Raw genomic sequence first — 26,105 nt, forward strand, 5'->3', positions numbered from 1 at the left:
CACAATTGGAAAGGAAATAGAAATTCAACAGTGAGGAAAGCTATAGAAAAGTGGGAGTCAAAAGCAAACATCAGTCTGAAATAAAGTCTGAAAAAGCAACAGAGATTCTTGGTAAGTCAATATGGATGGAGACATGGTAACTTGGCCCAATGCCATCTATAAAGTTTGCAAGGTTAGACTAACACATTGAATTAGGCTTAATCTGGCAGCCAATGCAGATGGAAAATGCTGGCATATTGGGATCATATCAGCCAATCCTCATTTACTACTTTAAGGAGTTGTAGAAGCTCATATATACACACTTCCTTCACATTTTGAAATCTGAAGTGCTGCACAGCTGTAAGAGTTTATCCTGCTTGTGCAGGAAACTTTTTTGTTTCTCTTCTAATAGAAACATAAAAGAAAGTTAAATGTGCTAGGAGTCCTTCCGACCCAAGGACATCTTAATACTATAAGTAGAATTGTGGATATCTGACAGACAGTAAAAAAAGGACCATAAAAGTACATTGAATTGAAGACAAGCAGAATGTGATACATAAGAAGTATGCTGTTTTTGCTCTTTTGTGCTATGGTGCATTATTGTAACATGTAAATAATTTTTATACTGTCTGTTAAATAATATAACTATAAATAATTAAATGATAGATAGATAGATGTAGATATACACATACAGATATATAGATATAGACATCGATATTTCACTGTAGAATCTGATTAATGACCTGAACCAGTTTTTGCTGGTTGGAAATTAAGGGAATAAAAACCCAAATATCTGGAGGGCACTAGATCGAGAAAGGCTGTCCTAGCCCGATTATCTAATATTGGACTTTGGAGCTTCTAATTCTCTTTTTTAAATTTCTCTGAAGAACGCTGCCTCTCTAGGTAAAACACATAGAACTAGATATAGCCTTACATCAAATCTGAATGCCTGCAAAGCGAAACAGTGATTAGTAAAGCAAAAAGAATGGTGAGGGCTTGTCTTGAAGGGTGTGAGGACTCTGTTAGAACCAGATTTTACTAGTAAAGCTTGAAATAAATGAATGCATTGTTCTGTCTCTGTTCAAGTTTAGATTCATGACTTCAGATGTCCTCTGAGGGTCCTTATTGGTTGCAGAGAGAATTAATGGAGTGCTGTTACAAGTCACAGTCTGCTGTCACAATTGATTCTCAGTGGGATTGATGGCTGTTGAAGCTGAAGTCCAGTAGCTACAAGTTAAATTGCAAGTTAAATGCCTTAAGTTTTATTACAGATACATTTATTCTAAGCATTTACACCATTTTGGGCACTAAATAATTCTATTGTCAGTGAACATTAGTGTAATAGAAGTTCTCAGGATACTTTTATAGAAACTAGATTCTTTACAGAAAGTAGCACTGGACCTTGTAATGCCTTTTTAGTTCCACCAGCCTACAAATATACCATGGTAGCTGAATAGATAATAAGCAAATCTAGTTAATGTAGTAGTGCACATCCAGGTTCACAAAGATATTTGTACTCCAAAGCAAAAAATAAAATAAAAATTATGTTACCTTTCCAGATCTTTGGATGTGTGTCTGTTAGGGTGCAAATTTTTGAAGCTTTGAATTGATTTGTACCTATTCTGAATGTCAAATTCATTTGACAAATTGAATAGACTGTATTATTAGATCCATTTAATCAAACTTGTCCAAATCAATTTGGTCCAATTCAGACACTTTCCACAAATGGGCATGTGTATTTTAATGATTGTAATTGGTACATACTGAATCAGATATGAATGAAAGATTTGGTTCAAATCAATTTGTATGTCCAAATTGAACAGGTGTATTTTTGTTCAAATTGAATAGGACCTGTCTTCCATTCTATAGATGACACAACCATTGCCCGCCCCTTTTGGAGATTAGTCTCAATTAATCACTCAAATGATTCAAGTTAAAAGAAAGTTATGTAAGTAATGTCATATTCACAATTGCCTTAATAGAGATATGGCAATGAAAAATAAAACCAAAAATGTTGGGGACCGATGGCATTAAGAATGCAAAATGTAATCCGATCCCATCAATACTAATCACTGCCTAATGTACTCAGTCTGCTATCTCTATTTTGAGATTGAATTTAAACTGCAGAATTTGTGATGAGATACATTATTCCAGTTTTGCTTTTTCTTCTTCCCCTGTTTTTATAACATCTTGCTCGATTAATAGCTCTGGAGAACTCAAAAATATGTGGGTTGGTCTTAACAAAAGTACTGCTCTACTGTAGAAATTAATGCTGGGTGCGGGAGGCTCATGGACCTTGGCTATCATCTTTTAATATAGGAATTGTTAATGACTTATAAATCAACATGGAATAGGACAGTTCTGCAAAAATTGCAATACTGTGTTTTTTCTAAGGAGTCCTGTGTAATGATGGGTTATGACTGAGCACTTATTGCACTCAAACCATGTGCCTGAGATCTGAAAACTTAACTAGATCAATTTGCCCCATTCAGGAATGTTTTCCTGAGAGGTCAGGTCCCTTCCTTAGGCCAGCAAGATATCTACGCCGTACAACTATCCCTAAACTCTGGAAGGCATTATCCTTAGCATGCTTTAATGTACCTATGGCCATTTTTGAGGGCAGATACAAAGATTCCATATGAGCTAAGGCTGTGCCCTTGTGGAAGGGTCTATCAAAGCCATAGTCTACAGTCTACAATATTATATTTCTTATGAGGATGCAAGGGATCATCTTATCATTCCCCTTTTGACAATTCTGGCAAATTCAGATATATTTTATGTACAGTTGCTATTATCAGATCAGTTATAATTCCATTTCTATGAATGTGGCCAAATTCTGTTATACAGTCTTTAAAACCAAATACTCCTTAATCACATCAATTATCTAGTCACAAACCATATTATTTTGTTCAATCTGCTGTTGATGTATTCTGGTCAGTGACCATAATAAAGGTATATATGTATGTATGTATGTATGTATGTATGACTTTGGTGGTATTCTGTGGTGGTATTGGTGGTATTACTAAAGAGGAAGTTTGTATTAAAAATTATTATTAGAACTGATTAATATAAATACATGAATTAGGAGAAATTTGGAAACTTGATGGAAAGTTTTGGGGTCTTCCTTCCTTGGTGATTTAAGAGTTATAAATTATAAATCTGCCCTTCTAGAATCAGAGAGCGATCCATTAAAATGTTTTTAGAGTGCTTTTAGCACAGCTAACACCAAATTTCTTTTTCTGTTGAATTTTTGATGGTAATATTTATGTACAGCTCATTTGTCCTGGTCATGAATATCTGGATTTGATAGCTACTTCGTAAGTTAATCCATCCAGGATTTTTCCTCCTTATACATTTTTTTCAGATTTTCAGCAAAAGCAGTTGATACTGGAACTGAAAAAACAGAAGTATAAGAAAATTACAATATGCTGGTAGTAGTTCTCATCTTGGAATTAAATTTCATTCTGATTTATTTATGCAAGGGTTTGAATTTTGAGGCTGAAATTACCTAAAACACAGCCATTACTGTGATCCTAGTTGAGGATTTCTAAAAAATATTTAGTTGAAAGTTCTTCGAAAGCATGGTAAGAGACCTGAGCTATGGACTGCTAAGATGGTTTGGAAGATACATGGAATTAAACCTGAAGAAAAGAATGGCATTTCAAATTTGTAGGGGCTACTCCCCCCCCCCCATGGAAAGAAGTCACTAATTTTTTATCTAAGCTATAAGTGAGGAAAACCAAACTGTTAATAGATAAATGTTGTATAATAATAAAAAAAACCAAGTCCCACACTGATTACGTTGCCATTCAAGGCCATCTTTTCAGATAACAGTCAACAAAATGCAGTATGTCTTAATTACTGAGAATGTCTTTGGACTATATTGAGATGCAGTTAAATCATTAATGTCTCACCTGCTGTTCTCTTCTTGCAGTCCTGCGTAAAACTCTAATGGATGCTGTCTGTAAAACAGGCTGCCTCAAGTAATTTGCTAGGCAGTTAATCTAATTTGAGGGTGGGATTTTTTAGAGCCATTAGCAACTGCTGAACCTTATGATCATTATCCAACTAGTTGGGGAAAAAAGTCTATTCTATGAAGCAGTGATGACCCAAAGGCTGAACTGTGTATGTTCTTTCTCCTTAACCAAATACTTCCACATTATAAATCAGGAGCCATGGAATTCAGGAAATTGCTGGTCTAGGTTGAAGCACAATTTTACAACAAGGAAAATTTTATTTGTCACTTAGTCATTGGCAGTTTTAGTGGCTTGTTAGTAATCACTTTATGAACAAACTAATGTTTAAACTAAGGCCTCATAAACATGTTATCTCTGTCTTGATTGCTAATACATCTAATTTATGGATTGCTCATTGTTGTTTCTTAAAGATGATTTTTGTTTAAGCAAACCCTTCTAGCCAAGGATTAAAGTTAAAGGATCAGTAGTATACCTAAGCAAGACTGAAACTTGATGCTGACTGAAAATAATATCTGAGCGTAACAAAATAGCATTTCTTGTTTTCTCATCTGCTGTGGCCAGTTAATCCACAACTTCTGTTTTGTGTTTGAGTGTGTGTCATTTTGGGGGGGGGGCGGGGTGAGTGGTAATTAATATCAGTCTTACAACTTCCTTTTAATTCTTCTTTGGACACTGTGTTTGCCAGACATCTTGTTTTAACTAGGAACAGCATGTTTTGAATGACTGGTAAATTGATGTATTCAGAATATTTCAAGTGATACAATTTTTGCACAGCTGAGGAAGGACAAACAGACCAGCTTCTTCCTCTGTTCTGCAGAAAACCTAATATGCATGTTAAGCTTCTGCTTTTAAATTATCTCTGTCTCAGCAGTTGGACTGACAGGAAAATTTGATGTTAGCAGGTGTACTTGGACAATTCCTCATCAGGCCCAGAGCCAGTTATATATTTATTTGATTTATCAAAACATTTACCGGTCACCTTTCTCTTCAGTATGGCATCCAGAAGGATACATACCTATGACAACTTTTAAATAATTTCATTTTACTCAGTTGGGCCTATAAACTATCATTCTAAATTTATCACCTTTCCTGGTTTCTTCCTGGGATATTGTTCCAGCTCATAGTTATCTGGCACTAAGCTAGGCAAGGATTAAGCCAGGAGAAAACCTACTCATTCAACTGTCTAAGAGTCCTCTAAAATCGGGAATTACCTTTGGAACAAGCAACTCAGCAAGGACTTCCTATTTTCTAATTTTGGACCAGGAAACTATAATTGTTCTCTAACTAGAATCAGATGCCCTGAAATTATGCACAAGGAGTAAAAGATGCAATCTTGATAGAGGCATTAGGCATTAAAAACTTATCTGTAATGATGGGGTACTGCACCCTTGTTTCCAGCAAGTTGACCACTGTGTGATCAATTTTCTATAATTTTCCTCAAAGAATGGAAGTCACTCTACAGGGTAACTAGCAGAGAAGATATGGCCTTTGATTGTAATAGAGTTTTGTCTGAAGAAGGGCAGGATGTTTCAACAGTGGTTGATCTAGTATCTAATAACAGTACTCTGAACTGAAAAAATGGAACCGATAATTTCCTTTGCTGGAGTACTCTTTAGGAAATTATGACTCATTTGTTTTCCCCAAATAATTGACTTTAATTTAGTATATGATGTCTGCAAACACTGTAGAAGAAAGGCACAGTTCCAACATTTGTATATCCATCCATCCATCCATCCATCCATTTATTTATTTTTCAAATTTTGCCACCACCTATTTCCCCTCAGAAGAGGGACTCTGGGCAGTTTACAATAAAGCTAACAAGTTAAAAACAATAGCCATAAAAATATAAAATGGTATGTAAATGTTGCTAACCATTCAAAAGAGACAATAGAAAAGCCAAAAGACCAGTATAGCTCCTTGCCAGCAATCAACACCCAGATATGCAAAAATCAACACTAGGATTAACACCAGATGAACAATCAAACAGTACAATACACCCTAATCAGGGAACTATTAATTCAGGCAATCAACCAAGCAGCAAACAACAGCCCAATCAAGAACTCCCAAGGAGAGAACAACAGCCTCACCAACTCAAGCAGGGCAGGCCACTGTATATAAACTGGGAAAAAGGCCCACTCCCTCTTCGCACTGAAGATGTTGCCTAGTCTGGCAATGAAATGTCTGTGTCATGAGTACTGATGGTGAGCAGGAGGGGGCCCCTATCCAGGGCGGAAACACATGCGTAGTACTGAGGAGTTAAGCAGCCATTCAAAGAGACACAGATCAGACCTGCCTTAACTTTTGGGGTTTATCTGTCTGGGTTTTCCCCACGCTTCTTCAGTTTGTTAGGATTTTCTGTCTAATGTAGCAGTAATAAAACACTAGAGACCTATTCCTTGTCTCAGCATGGTTCCTGGCTGTTAGGACAGTCTGCAAGAAAACAACAAGGCTCAGAGAGCACCAAGGACTCCATATTTCAACCCTGAGCTACAAATATTCGCTTCGATTGGTATCCTATTCAAGATAATCAAAAGCCTGCTTTCTTCTGTTGGCTGTTTCTCATCTTAATTATGCTGACATTCTTCTTAATTGTCTCACAAGTTGGGACTTCCAGTGGGGACATGGTGGACAGAACAGCTGTGCCCGCGGGCTTAGTAGGTAGAGCTGACAATGCGGCAATTTTTTTTCGGGCTCAGACAGGTTTTCCTGAAGCCCAGGAGTGTTCTCTGGATAAAGGAAAACACCTGGAATCACCCCATCTGTCCTCTGGACAGCTGCTTGCAGCCGGAAGATCACAAACAGTGTTTTGCATTTGACTGGTAAGTCCTAGCAGGGAGGCGGGGACGTCACCATTTTCCAAGCTGTGCTGTAGCCTTAAAGGAGCATTAAGACCAGCCACCCCATTTCTAAATCACCAAATTAATGTCTGTGTGTGTGAGTGTGTATGTGTGTATGCATGTGTGTGTGTGTGTATATGCGTACCTTAAGAGAGTATGCTTTGAGGAGAAGCTGGCTCTCTGTGCTTATCATTTTTTTGGATTACTTTTTTTGAAAATTCTTTTTTAAGTTTTGGACTTCATTTTCCTTCCAAATATTAAGGAGGATTGAGAGTAAACAATTGCCTTCCTGTTAGTTTTGTACTAAATTTGAAGATACTAGCATTCTCCTACACATTGAATCAGCTGATTTGAACTTTCAGCTTTCTGTTTCTACTTTCCCTTGGGAACAGTCTGCTTATCTCAACTTTCGCTTGTGTAAAGAGATTCCAGAACTTTTCTATATCTTCAACTTTCACTGGTTAAGCTTCTAGGGGGTGCCATAATGTACTGCGTGAGACTTGGAAGATTTTTAAACAGATTATTTCTGACTTCCACCAAGATTTAAACAGATCAGTTGGAGAAATTTAAGGGAGAGAGAGATCTGCATGCAATAAGTGAAATTGATTTTCTGGTGGAACATCATGAAAAAGAAGGGGTCTGGGTGGTTTTCTGAAGAGAAGTTGGGAGATTTTCTGAAGAGAAGTTGGAATTTTTGAGGGGGGCAGTTGGGCTGTTTGATTTTTTAAAGAAAAAGTCTCTGTGCACATTGTGGGGATATATAAATGCTTTGGTTTATTTTGAAGTGGGATAAGTATTAAAGAATGGTTACCTGGATTGTTTTCAGGGTTTGACTGATTTTATTTATCTTTAATTATTTGGATTAAGATTATTAAGGTATCATACAAAAATAATAATGTCTATCTGGATGGTTTTGGGTTTATTAAGATTAAGATTATTAAAACTGTCGTACTATTAAGTATAATGGCAGACAATTTATGTGCTTTTTAGTTTGATTCTTATTATAGTAGACAGATATGTATAGAATAGTAGTAGGAAGGGAGTAACTAAATAAGTGTTACCTTCTGGGGGGAAGTTGATTAAGAGGTATGATTTTTTTCTTTTTTTATTATATTATTTTAATATAAGGGGAGGAAGTAACTGTACTTAGTGATTTTTATAATATGCCAAAGTGGAATGATTTATAGAAATAATGTGGTTTTGGTTTAGTATAGAGTAAGAGATTGATTATGGAAAATTTTTGTATATCCTTGCTGGAAGCCACATCTTTCTGTAATTTTGAAAAAAAACAGGTTTTCTCTTGTGTTTTCACACCTTTTTAGTTTTTCTTCTCTTTGTAGTTTTTTTATTTTTTTGTAGCTTTTATCTTTGTCTTGAAACTTAATAAAATTCTTACAAAAATTGTCTCACAATTTCATATCATATTTATAATTTAATATGATATTAAACTGAATTTAATTCAGCTATTTGTATTGATCTCCTTTATATTCTGGCCATGGATCATTGCCTCTGTCCATCTATTAGATAAACTTTTTACCTTTTTCTTTTAAGATGCTCATTCTGTTTTTTACATTTCCTGCTTGATTTTCTCCTTGCATGTCACCTTGTTGTTTACATTCATCTTCCAGTTAGGCCTCCTATTTCACTGGAGCCCTTTTGTCTGTCATTTGCTCTGCCTTGAGTTTTAATTTGCTTTGGTCTTTCTTGTTCTATTTGTTATCACTCTGCCTCTTCCTCAAGATTCTTTGTAAGTGGACTTTTAAATTTTTGAGTTGCTTCATCTTTGGGTGACTTAATCAAAAAAGAGAAGTCTTACTTCTTTGGTTCTTCCAGTTATCATTATTCTTTCCTAGGGATCAATCTCTTTTTATTGTTTTACTTCTTTTCCCTTCAACTCCTGTCTTCATTTGAAGGAAGTGTTTTTTTTCCCCCTCTCAATTTCTCTATCTTTTGTTTAACGTACTGTGTATTGTGACTGGGAAGAGGTGCTTCTATTTTCTGTTTGTGTGCAGCACCTGGTGCTTATAAAATGGTTTTGATTTTATTATTCAGAAGGCTACTTTCAGTTATATCCAATCATATTTGGGTCATGAAATGAGCAGCCTATCTTCAGCCTGCAGGAAATCCTGCAGGAAGACCCATGCAGAGGCGTAGAAGTGGGCAGGAGAACTGCATTCCATTAACAGATGCTATTCCATCAATCACTGAATCCAGTTTGTGCACAATATAGGATGATGGCGCATTTAAAAATCTCTATATTCTATATGACATTTCTTAGCAATGCTCAAACACTCTGGACTAGAGTTCAGAACCCTTTTCTGATACTCCCTTTTCTTTGCATTCTTCCCTTTCCCTTCTTCCACTTCAAGACTTTTACAGTGCTTAGTAATTTTAAGTACTTCCTAAACAAGATACGATGTTGACATTATGCATGCCTGTTTATGTGTTTTAACTAAATTATTGGGAAATGCAGTAAGTTCGTCAATGATCCAGAAGAAGTTTTTAACATGACTGCTATTGTTTAACTCAGGACAAATAACAAGATCATGAAAATTCTGCCTGAGGAACTGAAGCTATTTCAATCCCTCGAAACTTTAGATCTCAGCAACAACAATATTTCTGTGCTTGAGATGGGGTCATTTCCTCCATTGGTGCTCAAGAACCTGTAAGTTAAGTTCAAGCTTTCATTTCATCCAAAGTTTTCTTTAAAAAAACAACAACTTCTCAATCCTTACTGTAATCAAGTAATCTCTGGCATTTGAGGAGACTCCCAGTGCTTCACAAAAAGCTCTGCAGGCATGGATTTACCACTTTTTTTTTTTCCTACCAACATCTGACACCAAAGAAGACAGGTTAAAAAGGCCTGCACAGGCCAGTGCACTTTGGAATTGACAGTTCTCTTCCATGGCACCTACTTCCCAACTAGAGTTGCTTGAATATGCTAAACTAATAACACATCTGTGTGTAGCCCTATTATTAAGATAATTGGAAAAAAAATAGTGCCCTTGCAGAGCATGCTTTTTGTGCATGGTATCCTCACCCTGGCATCTCAAGAGAGAACCATCATTTTAATCAAAAGAAAATCCACTGGACTTTGTTGACTGTGCCAACTGATTGATTCATTAATTCTTTCCATCCTAATTTAAAGACTTTTTTTAAAAGACAGAGGCAACTGTCTGACAAACACTATTTTTAGTGTTCTGTAAATTGAGTTAATAGTTAAATAGGAAAACAATCAGTATTTGAGGCTATTGTGAAAAAAGACCAAATTTTTCAGTGTAATATTTTGAAGGTATTCAAAATTGATTTGAATATTTTTCCATCACTGAAATGTCATTTGGAGGCTTATGTAAATTGCATTTGTTTTGGATCGGTGTGGAGGATTCTCTGTCTTTTAAGAGCTGTTCGAAGTGATGCTTATCCACTGATGGGGCAAAGGATTTTAAAATGATTATTAAGATAAGTATGGTAGTTGTAGACAGCAGGTGATTAAGACTTCAGCATAGAATCTAAACATTTCCAGAGATGTTAATCATGCCCTTCTTTTCCAGCCACATTAACAACAATCGAATAATTTCACTGGAACCAGGCATTTTTGACAACTTGGCTAGTACTCTTCAAGTCTTGAGGCTGAACAGGAACCGCATTTCAACCATTCCACAGAAGATGTTTAAACTCCCCCATCTCCAACATTTGTAAGTACAGCCTCCAACTGCCTTGTTGTTTTCAGTGATTTTGCAGGCCTCTTCCAGTGGTTGAGCATCAGACCTATTAGCAATCACATAAACTCAGGAGGGATTTAGATATAGCAAAAACACAATTCTGGTCCTACTTTCTTTTTCTGAATGTTTATATTAATTTATTTTGTTTGCATTGCCTGGAATAAGACATTTGTAATGCTGATGTGGTTTATAGTGTTGTATATAAGAAAGATTTAGATTCTTTTCTCTCATTGCTAGTAAATCACTAAAGAGAGAGTGAAATCTTTCAAGATTTACATGATTTCACGTGGCATTGTATTTACCATATATACTCACGAATAAGTTGAGAATTTTAGGTGGCAAAATATACCCCCAAAATTGGGTTTGGCTTTTCCGCAGATGGGCTTATCTGCAAGTATATACGGTAATACTTGGTTAAAATACCAGTATATCCTGTATAATCTCACCTATAAGCACGTCTGAAGGAAAGCTGACCCGCAAGTTTTTAACCAAAATATCATAAAAAATGGATTATCCATGGATTACCCACAAATAAACCAATTGTAAAAATTAAATCATACAAAAATTTTGATGCCAATCCAGTAATAGACACTAAGCTGCATTAAACTAATACAATGAAACAACCATAGTAGAATAACAAGCAGTTATTGAACCAGCAGATCGTTCATCAAAAAAGTAAAAATTTAACACAAACCTTTTTATAAAACTTCATATTTTAGTTTCTACTTTTTGGCATCTGTACCATCATGTGGAATTGCTCAGTGGTTCCTCCTGCTTAAAAAAGTTGCTGATCCCTAGTGTAGATATTTAAAACAAAAGAATTAAAATGAGTAGAGTAGTAAATAAGCTTATGAAAAAAGAGGAGGAGGAAATAATAGAACAAATAAAAGAAAATTGAGAGATATTAACCTGAATACATAAAAGGCTAACAGTTTAGCATTTGAGGGGGCTGGTTAGAGTCACTGCAAAAGCTGAAGGAGAGGCTGCATCTCAGCAAAACTAGCATGGGCTTTCTGAGTTACTGTTTTTTATTGTTTGTAATAATTCACTAATAAAATTCTAAATTACAGAAGGTTGGAGATGTGGGGAAAAGGGAAACTGCTCTGGAGTTTGCATGGGTAAAAGGAATAATAGCCATAGAAGTGACAGAAAGAATTTATACAGAATATAGGTTAAAAAAATAATAATAATGTGCTGAAGAAGATGTCAGGTACAGCAAAATCTAAGTAACATTTTAAATGCTAAATAAGAGAGCATCAGAGGCAGGACCAAATACACACATATGTACACCCATGGATAGCACATAGCTTCCTAAACTCTTACCTTGAACCCCTGAATTCCTGGCAGCATAATTTTCATCCTTTTCAAAAATGGAGATGCAAAGTAAAATAGGCTTGAAAGGAATTCAAAATTATTGGCACTGTCATGCCTTAGAGTTTTGTTTTTTTTTAAGAGCAGTCTGGTTGAAAAAGAATGTTCTCTATTTCTGCTAAACATACAGAGACCCAGGCCCACACATGCAGTGCTTAGAAACTTGAATTTACCTGCAGTAATATGGAATATTTTTCTCCCTTCAGAGAGATGAACCGCAACAGAATTAGAAAAATAGATGGGCTTACTTTTCAAGGACTGCCTTCTTTGAAATCATTAAAAATACAGAAAAATGGGCTTGTTTGGCTCATGGACGGAGCTTTCTGGGGATTAAGTAACATGGAAATACTGTAAGTACATATTTTCACAGTCTTCAAGAAAGAACCATTCTGAGTACTACAGTTAATTGTGTTTGAGGACTGATTTGTTCACAAAATATACATGTATAAAACACAAGGTGGTACTTTTTTTTCTAGCTTGCTTTTATGAGAAAGAGACTTGATGTCCTTTTCTACCTTTAAAATGGTTAAAGCTTGCAGCTATAAATTGGTTTTTCATTTTTGTATTCTTAGGCAGCTGGATCATAACAACCTAACAGAGATTACCAAAGGCTGGCTTTATGGCTTGTTAATGTTACAGCAGCTTCATCTTAGCCAAAATGCTATCAGCAGGATCAGACCAGATGCCTGGGAATTTTGCCAAAAACTCAGTGAGCTGTGAGTAGTGGTTTTGTGGGTTTTTTTTAAAAATCTCTCCTCTGTTTTAAAAGTAGAGTACAGGCCAAAGTACGATTGGAAGAGCGGTGGGATAACACTTTTCAGGATGACAGTGGCTTTGCTTTTATGTGCATGTGCTGAATTCACTGATGCTTTCTTGTAAGAAACTGAAGTCAACTATGTTTCTTTGCACCAGTAACACTTGGACTTTGTTACTGTAATTTCAAATAAAAGAAACTAGTTCTGCAATAATATTATGTGTCATGGAAAATTACACACAAACTTGCATTAAAAATAAATTATTCTGAAACTAATTAAGGAATGAGTTAATTCTTAGCTTGAATGTCTTGTTTATGCTGATTTAAAACCCAACATCCCCCTTTTTTTTAATTTGCAGGGATTTAACTTACAATAATTTAGCAAGACTAGAAGATTCAAGCTTTGTTGGTTTAAGCCTGCTGGTAAGGCTGGATATCGGGAACAACAAAGTGAGCTACATTGCAGATTGTGCCTTTCGGGGACTGTCCAGTTTACAAACTCTGTAAGTTTCAGGAAAACTTATTTAAAGATCTAAGGCAGCCTCCCCAACTGAGTGTCCTCCAGTTATTTAAAACTTAGGAAAATTATGAGAACTAAAGCCTAACCCATATGAAGGACATTAGGAAAGGCTGGTGTAATAAAACAGTGTTGTCTTTCTGTAATGGGTCTGAGAAGCTTGTGAAGGAAACCTCAGTAATAGGTACAATTTGCTCAGTTCTGAGTTCTTTTTTAGATTGACTTATAATTGAGGGCTTTTTAAAAGTACCAAAACTAATTTGTTGCCTACATGTCAAAAAAGCATATTGCGTATTTTGGGAATTTCCATTTTAAATTACAAGTTAAAAATCTAGATAGATTGTTATAGAAATATGGAATAATAATACAGAACATGTCATACAGTGACATCTGGTGGGGCAGGGTTGGGGGAATTTTGGGAAGGAATATGAAATCTTGGGAGATTTGGAGATCTGAAAGAATTTCAAATATGTAAAAACTATGTAATATTTTTAGATCTTCAGACATTATACATTGGGGGGGGCAGGTCGTATATCCTATGATACACACAGGAGCACTGTTGCCAACTCCTGGGTATGGGGTTACCATTGAAAAACTTTCAATGATGGTGCTGTTATCTGCATAATGGAAAAGAATGGGAACCACTAGGAACATCACTTGCTGTTGCTGTTTCAGAAGCACTCAGCCATTTATCCATGTTGTTGCCCCTTATGTTTATATGTCACACATTCCATTGATGGGAATATCTGTGTTCCAACTCATATTATGATATGTAAATCAGGCAGTGGTCTCAACCTCTTGAACTCTGCAGCATCCGTTGCTTGGTTCTGTTTTCCCATAGCTTCATTCCAGTAAGAAATAGCTTGTTTGTAAGAAGTGTCTGATCTTTGCTACAATTCATGTATATTGACCCGACTGCTAACCTCTATTACAGTCAGCTTCTCTGTTTGCCTTTCTACCTTCCCTCTCTAGCTACTGGCATAGCTACTCTTCTAATGGGGAAGCCAAAATATTGTTATGATCAATAAAAACCCTGTATGTTTGGTAAAAGCATTAAAATCAGCAAGATGCCATAAAATAGAATTGTAGTTTATGGCTTACAGATGGAACTACCATTGAAAAAGTGTGACTAATGCTTAGTGGACTGAATATTATATTGAGTCTTTTTTTTCCACATGACAATTATTAACATGCTCCTAGATTGCAGAAGACAGCCAGTTTGATGTAGTGGTTAAAGAATCAGGCTAGAGACTGGGAGATTGTGATTCTAGTCCTGCTTTAGTCACAAAGACAACTAGGTGATCTTGGGCCAGTCACTCTCTCTCAGCCCTAGGAAGGAGACAATGGCAAACTACATCCAGAAATCCTCCCCAAGAAAAGCAGGCAGTCACCAGGAGTCAACACTGACTCAAAGGCACTCCCCCCACAAAAAAAAATTGTAGACACTATCTTCTCAGGAGTTACACAGATTAAAATTGTGATTTCAAGCACCTTTGTCATATCTTGGGACTGATTTCAAATATTTTCTTCCCCTCATAACAGAGACCTTAAAAATAATGAAATCTCATGGACAATTGAAGATATGAATGGTGCTTTCTCTGGACTTGACAAACTTAGATGGCTGTAAGTATAACTTTCTTCTCTCTACTTTAGTAGTGATTAATGTTTCTTCTTGTGGTCCTGGATAGAAAGCTATATCAAGGACACTAGCTCCTGCAAATTATCCTTACTGTTGCTGCTGTTATTACTGTGGTGGTGGTGGTGGTGATTATTACTGTTCCACAACAGTCCATAGATAAACAACAACCACAGAAGAAATGGTAAAATACAGAGGAGCCAGACATAATATCTAGGAAATTTGATAGTATTAGCTGATATTAGATCAGCTGGCAGCTATGATCAGGAGTGTGAAAACTAGCTAAAATGGAGATGGGAAAATGGAGATAACATACTATGAGACTTTGTAGCCAAAGTTACTCATTTTTAATTATGTAGGCATCTTAATTCAACAGTTTCTTCCTTCACATATTATCTTTCTCAATGGAAAAGTATGAAAAGGATTTGAAATATAGTTCAGCTTCTTGCTGTTGATTTTGTGGCTTTTCTGGTCTTGCTTATAATGACTGAATCTGTTTTAATCACTATCTACACATTTCTATTTTTGCATGCTGTTATTTGGGGCATGTTTTATGGGATGTTTTTGGTTTTAAATTGATCTTGCTTTCATTGCTTGTTGTCTTGAGAATGTTATAAAGCAACTAATAAAAGCAGTACATAAAATAACTAATTTCTTAGCATTACACATAGTACTATAAAATGTCTTATTTTTATTCATTATAGATATTGAAGTAATTACATTATTGAAAGGCTGTTTAGTTGTGTGCAGAGATAACATTGATAAAGCAAACTAGTATCCAGGCTTCATTAGAATGCAAACATTTTATTCAAACTCCATGCAGGTGGGAATAAGAGATAGGTTATGTGTATTCCTAAAATAATTGCTCTGTCAAATTATATTCATAAACATTTTTAAAATGCCTTCATCTCTCTAGTTATTGAACCAAAATAAAAGCATCTATTTAGGAAATGAAATTACTGTGGCAGGAAGAAGCTTAAAAGGCAAAGATTTGCAACATGATAAAACATGGCCCCAAAGGCATTATCAAAATGTCCAAAAATACTTCTTATTTTATTGCATCTGTTATGTATTATATTTCCAGGCTACTCCAAGGGAACAGAATTAGGTCAATTACTAAGAAAGCATTTTCTGGTCTGGATGCACTTGAACACCTGTAAGTAGTTGAAAATCATCCTTAACTAATCAGTTACTAAAATATACAGTGATGCTAACAGTAGAAAAAGTGGTTTACTGGAATCGTACAGCTGGCAATACAGTGTCCACAAGCCACACTTGAACACTTTTCTGGGTTAGGGATTAAAAATAATTTTAACCCGGGCTTTTCTAGGAAATGGAAAACTCTTTTTTTAATTCATCAAAAGAATTCCCCTATACAATACAAATGTGTCTATCCAGAAATATTGCTAAATTGTTACGTATAATGCTAATGAGATATAAACTGCTTTTAAATTTTCTTTTGGAATAGCGTTTGTCCTAAATTGATCTACATTAATTTTGCTTTTCTCCTACAGAGATCTAAGTAATAATGCAATCATGTCAATTCAAGGAAACACATTTTCACAAATGAAGAATCTTAAAGAATTGTAAGTATCTCTCTTTCCTACAACTTTCACACAGCTTTCACATAGTTAGAAATACCCAATAACAGCTGAGTTTATCTAAGGTGACAGCACATAGCAGACCTTTGCTGAACTTCAAAAAAGCAGGCAGGGCCAGACTTAGTACTTGCATCAGGAAATCACAAGGCTGGAGACAGGACCAGCCAGTTGGAACAATTCCCAGAAGGAGGAATGGTGAGCCACATCATTATTGTTGCTGCCCCAAAAAATCACATGGATGTTTCCATGAAGTTACCACATTCAGGTCAATTTGAGGGAGTCTTTTCATTTGATAACACAGTGAGGTAAGTGGGAGGGGCTTGTTTGCTTGCTTGTGAAAAGAACTGTGAGACTTAGTTCTCACACTGTCAGAGCAAAATAACCTGATATCAGATCTCACCATGACTAAAACAAAAGATAGATGGAAAATGAACCTCTTGCCTGTGAAAGAAGTCCACTCTGCTCTATGGATAGGAGAAAAAGACACAAAAAGTGAACACTTGAGTTCAACACACTGTAATGGTTGCCTATTCTAAAACACTATCACACTCATGAGCAGGAATTCAAAGATATCTGATTTATTAAAGAATAGTATGCAGGATCACAGAGAAAGCTGAGAATGATAAAAGCACGCCAAATGCAAACTAAAAATCCTCAGTGTAAATGAGATCCCTCCCCCCGTAGAATCTTCCCAAGTTCACAATCTCAGGTGCTCCTAACGGTTTCTGATGGTCTGTGGGAAAAGTCCTTGAACAGAGAACATAACCTAAACACATTCCATTGTAATGAACACAGATACAGAGCTTGGTACAAGGTTTCACAGCAGCTCCCTCCCAAACAGAAACGCGCGTCAGCGCCATGGCATGTGAAACGTTATGATGTATACTATACATTGAAACAGTGAACATGACACACACACACACACACACACACAACTTGCTTTGGATATAAAGTACTTGCTGGAATTCTAAGTCTTCTACAGTAAAATTCTTTTATCAGATGTTCCTGGATTTTTGTGTACTTGTTAATTGTTTCCAGTCCAGCCTGCAAAGGAGAATCTTGAGAAAAACATATATTTATGGAATTCAAGCAACAATATTTTTAAGACTTCATACTGAACAAGTAAAGCTAATTCCATACTGAAGAAGACATTTTGTTTCAGGATAGTTCTAGGTTATTTTACCTACTGAATAAAGAATTACATTGTTGGCATACTTTCTGCATGATCCCCTATTTAAAATTCTGATAATACTAACATTTGATTGATTGATTACATTTATATGGCCACCCATCTCACACAAGGCCACTCTAGATGGCATACAACAATGAGTTAAAACAATGTATAAATAAAAACAATCATAAAAGATAAAATGATTATTAAAAGATATTATCACAAAATTATAAAATCACTATAAAATATACCAACCCCACAGAGAGCAAGAATGTCAGTCATAGTGGAGCCATCTAAGAATGTTTCCCATTCCCAAAGACTCCCAGGCCTGAAAACACAACCACATCTTGAGGGACTTCCTAAATGATAGCAGGGAAGGAGCAAGCCTAATTTCAGGGGGGAGAATGATCCACAAGGAGGGAACCACAGTAGAGAAGGCCCGCCTCCTGGTACCCGCTAAATGCAAGTCCCTGGCAGATGGAACGGGTAACATGCCTTTCCTGCTTGATCTAATGGGATGGGCCAATGTAACTGGGGAGAGGCAGTCCCTCAGATATCCCAGCCCCATGCCATGAAGGGCTTTAAAGGTCAAAACAAGCACCCTGAATTGGGCCTGGAGGCAAACTGATAGCCAATGCAGCTCACGAAGCAGAGCTGTAATATGTGCTTTTCTAGGGGCACACAACTGCCTGCAGCGCTGCATTCTGTACCAGTTGAAGCTTCCATATATATGGGTGAACCTTGATATGGTGCAGAAGTTTTCTTTAAAGGAAGAGTTTGATCTGAATTAAAACCAACTTTAGATATTCCCAGTTGAAATACAAATGCCAAATCAGTCAGTTATGAAGAATGGAAATAAGCATTAAGGCTCCAGTTTTGAAGGCAGAAAGGTTCTTTGAAGCATGCTGAACTCTTTAAAGCAGTTAAGTGTTTTCCCAGAGTCACATGTCTGGGCAGAGACATGTTTAGTTTAAGGAGTTCCTACGAGTTGCTACATGTGCACCATGCAAGCCCTCAAGCACCTTTTTCTCTTTGAATCTGAAACCCTGCACAGCCCTAGTGGGCATATGCTATTTAAGAATGCAAAGCCTGTTATTTGGAACCTGAACAGAAAGACCATCATGTGAGAGTTAGCTTCCAACATCTTGTTATTGTCACTGACATCTTATGATGCAGTAAGCTGTTGGGCACCAGTTTGTTGTTTGTTTATCCTCAGGGTTGTATTTAATATTGTTCCCTTTAAACATAGAAGTCTGTGGGTTTCTTGTGGCTCAAATGTGTTCCCATTTGTTTTCCAGATATATAAACACATCAAGCCTTTTGTGTGATTGCCAGCTGAAATGGCTACCTGAGTGGCTGGTAGACAATAAATTCCAGACTTTTGTAAATGCCACATGTGCCCATCCTCAGGTGTTAAAAGGAAGAAATGTTTTTGCTGTCAGCCTAGAAGATTTTGTGTGTGGTAAGTTTAAACTGCCCTTTTTATCCCTGTCAGGATTGTAAGTAAAGGTAAAGGTTTCCCTTGACGTAAAGTCCAGTCGAATCCGACTCTAGGGGGCGGTGCTCATCTCCGTTTCTAAGCCATGGAGCCGGCGTTGTCATAGACACTTCCGGGTCATGTGGCCAGCATGACGACACGGAACGCCGTTACCTTCCCGCCGAAGCGGTACCTATTGATCTACTCACATTTGCATGTTTTCGAACTGCTAGGTGAGCAGGAGCTGGGACGAGCAACGGGAGCTCACCCCGCCGCGCGGTTTCGAACCGCCGACCTTCCGATCGGCAGCTCAGCGGTTTAACCCGCAGCGCCACCGCGTCAGGATTGTAAAGTTGGTAGTTATTTTAGAAAGGAGCTAACAAGCTTTATCTTTAATGTTTTAGAGTTAATTCTCCCTCACTCTCCCTATATGTGTGTATGTAGGATATTCTTTTTCTTTTCACTTTTCATGTACTCTGATCTGCATATATTACAATATGTGATTTCAGGTTGGGAATCACACTTTATTATTGATCACGTATGCATATTTCAAACAGGGTAAATGAAGGTAGGTAATATAGATGCTATGGCCTTAAAATACCAATATTTCTTGGGTAAGAACTTTAGTTTAATATGTTTACATTGGTGCATGTTTAGTGTTCTCAAATGCAAATAGTAGTGACCTTTTCAGTTTTGAAAAATCTTCATGATTAAGCAATAGTCAGACCCAGCCTTTCTCCATCTCCTTCTTCTCCTTCTCCTTCTCTTCCTCCTTCTCCTTCTCCTTCTCCTTCAATACCAAATCAAATATCTTTATTTTGGTTCTTGGTTTTCCTTTACAGTAGGAAAAAAGAAATAGTTTGATACAGCAATTCATTATCAGGGAAAAAAGAGAACAATAAGACAGTATATCCCCACAAACCTAGGAATACTTGGGAATCTTGAATAGGGCTCCAGAATTCCTGTCCCTTTTCCCCTTAAAAGGAGTCTTTCTGTTACCTGAATATGCTTATGGAACTGGGGCAAGCATGTTCTTCCTTTTCTTGCTCTTTTAGCTTAGTGTTTCTAACATTCTTGTAAAATTAGAAAGTATATACTACATTTGTTTCCATTTAGCATGGTATTGTCCCATCTTCTAGCTTGGTATTTTTCATAGCTGTAGCTTCACTTCTTATTGCTACAAATCTCTAAGACTCCATCTCAGCTAGACTGGGAAATGTAAATTTCTCCAGATGTTGCTGTGCTACAACTTTCAACAACTGTCATCACTGGTTGTGCTAGTAGAGGTTGACGGTTTAACAACACAGGAGGACAACAGGTTCCCTATATCTTAAGGATTACATTTCCAAATGGAAAGGGTACATGCTCACAATTGAACAAATTGCAAGAGAAATACTTTTATGTTTGCAAAATTATCTGGCTAATAATCAGAACAAGTCTGATTGATTTGTTATGTAGAAGGAAGTATTATTCAGTTGGTCGTGGACTGTCCCATTCCAGATAGCATGGCTGATATTTCCATAATAAGGGCATATATTACTGTATCTAAGGAATAGACAGAACCTGGAAAGGAAGCCTGAAAGGAAAACATTTGGAAAAGGGGCAACTGATACAACTAAGATTTATCTTAGTCCAAGATGTTGTTATTCAAACAAGTGACTGTGGTGCTTACAAGCAAGAGATGGGGACCCTCCTCTAGACTACCATTGCTCTGTGCAATTGTTATTGGTGCCCCAATCCAGAAGTTACCTCAACTCTTAAAGTTAACAGCTAATCCTGTCCTCTCCAAATTTATCTGGTTCATTTCCAAATGAGTTTGCACTCAGATAGAAAACCAGTGCCAAGCACATTGGACTCAGAGGCTGGAGTTCCCCATGTATGTTCTAGTTTTAAAAAGAAAAACAAATAGTATTTGAATCAAGAAGATGAATTTTGACATCTTGCCTTTGTTTCTTTTTTTGATGTATCCATCATTCTTTCATTATATACAATAGATCAAGTTAATAAAAAAGATAGGGAAACTGTAGTTGTAGAACATCATACCTTATATATAATAGGATACTCACTAATCTATATACTACTAAAGCTCTCCCATTTGTCAGTTTGTAACCTTCAGTTGGGTGAAACAGTGCATCATAGGGCAACAATTTTTGAATCAACGAACCTGAAATGGGCTAATTTAAAGAATGTGTCCAAAATCCAGGGCCCGTTACTCACGAGGAATTGAAATTTAGAAAAGTTGTGGCCACTTCACTGCCACTGCGCTGCCAGTTAGCCACGGTCACATGATCGTCATCTCAACACTCCCTGCCAGCTTCCCACAAGTCAGTGGGAAAGCCAGCAGGAAGTCTGAACTCTTCGGAAGCAATGATGGCACCATGCAACATTGCGGTAAAAAAATAAAAATAAAATTTGGCAGCCTAATTGTGCTGTGTGGAAAGAGAAGGTGAACATCATGGTCAACAAATAACACCAAACATCATCGGGAAGTGGCGAGGAGGAGGAGAGAACAAGAATCAGATGTGGCCAGGGCTGCATGACTCCAGGATCAAATAGGCAGGATAAATAACATGATAGAAGGAGAGACGGTGGGGAGAGGCATGCACGTCTCCAGAATGATAACAAGAGGCCCAAAAGGAGAAGAGAGGAAGAGACAAAGGAGCAGAGAAATGCAGGTGTCCAGGATCAGAAACAAAGAACAAATAGCAAAAGATAGAAACAAATGGAGGATGAAAGGACTGCACATCTACAGAGTGACAAGCCACAGAATGAGGACATAAGAAGAGATGGAGGAGGAAAGGGAAGATCAACTTGAGAATATGTGGCAAACAGTAATTACTGTGAGAGTTCTTTAACACAATACCCACCTTTGACGACAAGACCTCAAGAGAGAATGAGCAAGGGACAATGCATGACTCGCACGGCATAATATTTCTGCTGATGTTGGTCCCCTATTCCCTGGAGAAACCACCAATTTCTGCTGGTCGAAGGGAAAGGTCAGGATAGGCAATTTGCAGCCTCTATCTAATGAAGTCCTCAGTTTATACAGCAATGATGAACCTATGGCAAACGAGTTCAGGAAGAACATCAGACAGTACAACTGCTTCTTCCAAATGACTTCCTTTGTTGGCAAAGAAGTCCTTGGATCTTTCAAGGCTTTGCAATGGAACATGGATGATAGTGGAAGAACTCCACAAGAATCTCATTGTAGCGAAGATAAACATTGGAGTGTGTCATGATTCCAAAAATGTCGCTCAATTTATCAGAAGGTGAAGATGTCCCTCTTCAGCAGACCCAGTTCCTGATACAGTCATGCTTTACTCTTACTATATGTAAAGTGCAAGGACGAACCATGGAGAATGTGCTGATTTATCTGGAGAAGCTGGTATTCCCATGTGGTCAACTGTATACTGCTTTAATCTGGGGAGAAAGAAGTGAAAACATTAGAGTATTCTTAAAGGATGGCAGATCAACCAGAATTGTTGTCATCAAAAGTATCCTTCGTTAAACAAAAAGCATCTATATTTCTCTTCCTATGCACCTTTCTTCTTTAATAAACTGATGTCTTTCATTTTCAAACCAAACCAACAGCAATCCACCCATGGTCATTCTGTTTCTCTGTTTAGGTAAGGAAATATTTCTGAAATGACCCAATGGGTCACAGGTTGTCTAGTAGCATATAATCCTATATATAATAGGATACTCGCTAATAGCATCTGCATGGCCTGGCTTGTTAATAGTCTTAAATTAAATGCCTAGTGTGCCACTTAGAAGAGTTACTATTTGAATTAATGTTATTGTGCAGTATGTTTCAGGAGTTGGATAAAGTTAAGTTGTCTGCTAACCAAATGTAGTGAATTGAATAAACATGTTTTTGATCTTAATATCCCAGTTACCATTTTAATGTTTCAACAGATAGTGTTTCTTTGACATAGTTGCAATCAAGAGAAGTGGGCTGCGTAGTTCTTAGGTCTTACAGTTGAATAATCTTAATTCAAATACTCATTCTTGCATTCATTATGATTGCTCAGCAGGAGAAAAATACCACATGCTTTTCTGAACATAATGCAAATAACGATGTGTATGTGGTTTTAGATACTAAGTCAACTTGCCAGGTTAGAGGATTTGAGTTGGGGGCTTGCTGAGAAAACAGAAAATATTCATTTTAACAAAAATGAAAAATATCTGCATAGACATTTTCTTATCCTTATAATTCAAAACTGATGTAACTTGTACAACTCGCAGCTACACAGAGATGATAAATTTTAGATGCAAAGGCAATTGCTCAGAAAATTATAAACTGAAAATCAGTATTGAAACATGCCATGCTATCTAAACAAAAACAGTGCCATTAATTTATAAATGAACTTGCATGCTATCCTTGTATGTGACTGATATTTGATATACAACAGAAGTCAGCAGTTGTTACTCCTTGGGGTAAAACAGCCAGGCTGCATGTCACTATCCTTACAGTTTTAAAAAATGGTATGGAAGGATCAGTCTTCTTATATTGAGAGTTGCCTGGAGATGTGCTTATCATACACACATGATACTTATTTATTAGAATGACCACCTAACCATACCTATCAAGTGATAAGTAATATGATTGATTGAGAAAGTCTGAATATTATTACACATGTCTTCTCAGAAGTAAGTCCCTCTTACAGGTAGTCCTTGCTTGACACCCATTCACTCAGTGACCATTTGAAGTTAAGACAGCACTGAGCAAATGGTATTTACAACTGGTTCTCAAAGTTACAACTGTTGCATCGCTCCCGCAGTCATGTGATCAAAATTTGGGCACTTTGCAGCCTACCTGCATGTACAACCACAGGGTGTACTTCACCTTTCCCCACCCGTCTATCTCCCCCCATCTCTGTCCTTTTGGCCACCCTGTACTCCACTGCCCCTGCCACCGTGCCCTCTGCTGCTCTTCCACCCTGCACTCTGCTGCCCCTGCTGCCCCAAGCTGACCTTTGCTGTCTTCTTCTTTCCACTGCTGATGAAGTGCGAGGAAGAAGATTGTGAAGGTCAGCAAGGCACGGCTGAGTGCAGGGGGTGGGGTGCAGGATGGAGTGCAGGGTAGCCAAACAGGCAGAGATGGGGAGTAAGTAGGTGGGTGAGGACAGCTGAAGCAGAGGCGAGCACAACAGGGCAGAAGTATGAGATCCTGGTCTAGTGATAGTGTGGTCCTGGCCTAACAACCGCAACTGGGACTACTGGAACTGCCATCCCTAAGCAGTGTGATTGTGTGATATTTCGCCTAATGACTGCTTCGCTTGGCGATGGAAATTCCAGTCCCGATTAGGCTTGTTAGGCAAGGACTACCTGTATTTCTGATAGACCCCCTTCCAGTGTATAGAATTACAGCCTAGATATGCTGTTGATGATACTAATAAAATTAGGAATGTGTTCATTTTATTTGATGGCAAACATTTATAGTGTCAAAGCCCAATCTTTGTCCAAATGAAATTAGGCATCATATATGGGTTCTGAAATGTTTCTCTCTCTCTCTCTCTCTCTTTCATACACACACACACACACCCCAACACAAAACCAGCATGATGGAATATAGCTTTGTGTCTGTCTCTCTCTCTGTCAGTGGAGCCTTCCCTTCTCTATGCTTTTAGGTTACTGGACAGCCAGCTTTTTCAGTAAGTAGCTATGTGGTGAGTGTGCCAAAATGGAACTAATTTCTTTTAAACCATACGGAATCCCTTTGTATATAAATACGCAAGAAAGGTTAGTGAACTTATTAGACCATATTTCTAAGTGGAATATGTATAAAAGATTGACATTCATTAGATTAGCAATTACTAACTTGGTATCAGTCCCAACCAAATTGTAGAAGGCTGGTGTAGACAAAGATTGGTAAAAGAACTGGTTTTAAAAAATGAGTTGTGCACTATAAAATTGATTGTATCAAAACTAATAGAAGGTTTTCAAGTGTGGTCTCTCACTTTTTCTGATGGACAAGAAATTGTGCGATCTTATTCATTGCTACTCTTTTTGTTTTCCTCTTTTTTAGATGATTTTCCAAAGCCACAGATAACTGTCCAGCCTGAAACTCAGTCAGCAATCAAAGGTTCCAATTTGAGTTTTATATGTTCAGCAGCCAGCAGCAGTGATTCCCCGATGACTTTCGCATGGAAAAAAGACAATGAATTAATACGTGATGCTGAAATGGAGAATTATGCATATCTTAGGGCACAGGGTGGTGAAGTGATGGAATATACCACCATCCTTAGGCTGCGCAATGTTGAATTCAGTAATGAAGGAAAATACCAGTGTGTCATATCCAATCACTTTGGCTCATCATATTCTGTCAAAGCTAAACTTACAGTGAACAGTAAGCATTTCAAATGTACTTACCCATTAGACGAAAATGTACAATGTAGCATTCCTTCTAAAAAGTTTTACTCAGCATATTTGTTTAATAGATGTTGAGCGGCTATTAGTCAGCTGTATGAATGCATGAGAAAACAAATGAGATTTTTGCTGAAGTTTTATTTGAAGAGCTTTAAAACAGTAGATTCTGTTTCTCATTTTTATCACAGTTATCTGTATCTGCTAGCCTCCATTTAGATTGCTGTAATCTATACAACCTCGTGTGGCACAGAGTGATAGGTGGCAGTATTGCAACCAAAACTCTCCCCACGACTCAAGTTCGATCCCAGTGGAAGCTGGATTCTCGGGTAGCCGGCTCAGGTCCACTCAGCCTTCCATCCTTCCGAGGTTGGTAAAATGAGCACCCAGCTTGCTGGGGAAGGTGATGACGGAGGAAAGGCAATGGCAAACCACCCTGCTGTAGTCTGCCAAAAAGGCTCAGACATGACCTGGTGCTTGCACAGTGGACCTTTCACTTTTACAATCTATAGGCAAAGAACTTACAGCTCCCCATATTATAGCTCCCAGCATCCCCAACCATTGGCTATGCTAGCTGGAGTCCTGTGAGTTACTCAGCAACATATGGAGGGCCATGGGGATTTATTAAAAGGAAAACTATATTTCAAGGCTATCTGGAAATAACATTTAACTAGAATACAGCTGCTCAATTGCTAAC

General features: G+C 37.4%; 1 protein-coding gene across 1 annotated transcript in view; it reads left to right on the plus strand.

The window, feature by feature from the left end:
* Positions 1-26,105, plus strand: part of LRIG3 (leucine rich repeats and immunoglobulin like domains 3) — a 62,741-nt gene that overhangs the window by 26,515 nt on the left and 10,121 nt on the right. Inside the window, exons 4-13 of the mRNA XM_063309294.1 lie at positions 9,324-9,458; positions 10,345-10,488; positions 12,093-12,236; positions 12,459-12,602; positions 13,000-13,143; positions 14,700-14,780; positions 15,878-15,949; positions 16,308-16,379; positions 18,864-19,027; positions 25,071-25,391. Coding sequence (XP_063165364.1) covers positions 9,324-9,458; positions 10,345-10,488; positions 12,093-12,236; positions 12,459-12,602; positions 13,000-13,143; positions 14,700-14,780; positions 15,878-15,949; positions 16,308-16,379; positions 18,864-19,027; positions 25,071-25,391 — 1,421 coding nt within the window. The remainder of the gene's footprint in view (positions 1-9,323; positions 9,459-10,344; positions 10,489-12,092; positions 12,237-12,458; positions 12,603-12,999; positions 13,144-14,699; positions 14,781-15,877; positions 15,950-16,307; positions 16,380-18,863; positions 19,028-25,070; positions 25,392-26,105) is intronic.

This window comes from Candoia aspera, chromosome 7, assembly GCF_035149785.1.
Source record: "Candoia aspera isolate rCanAsp1 chromosome 7, rCanAsp1.hap2, whole genome shotgun sequence".
Classification (NCBI taxonomy): Eukaryota; Metazoa; Chordata; class Lepidosauria; order Squamata; family Boidae; genus Candoia; species Candoia aspera.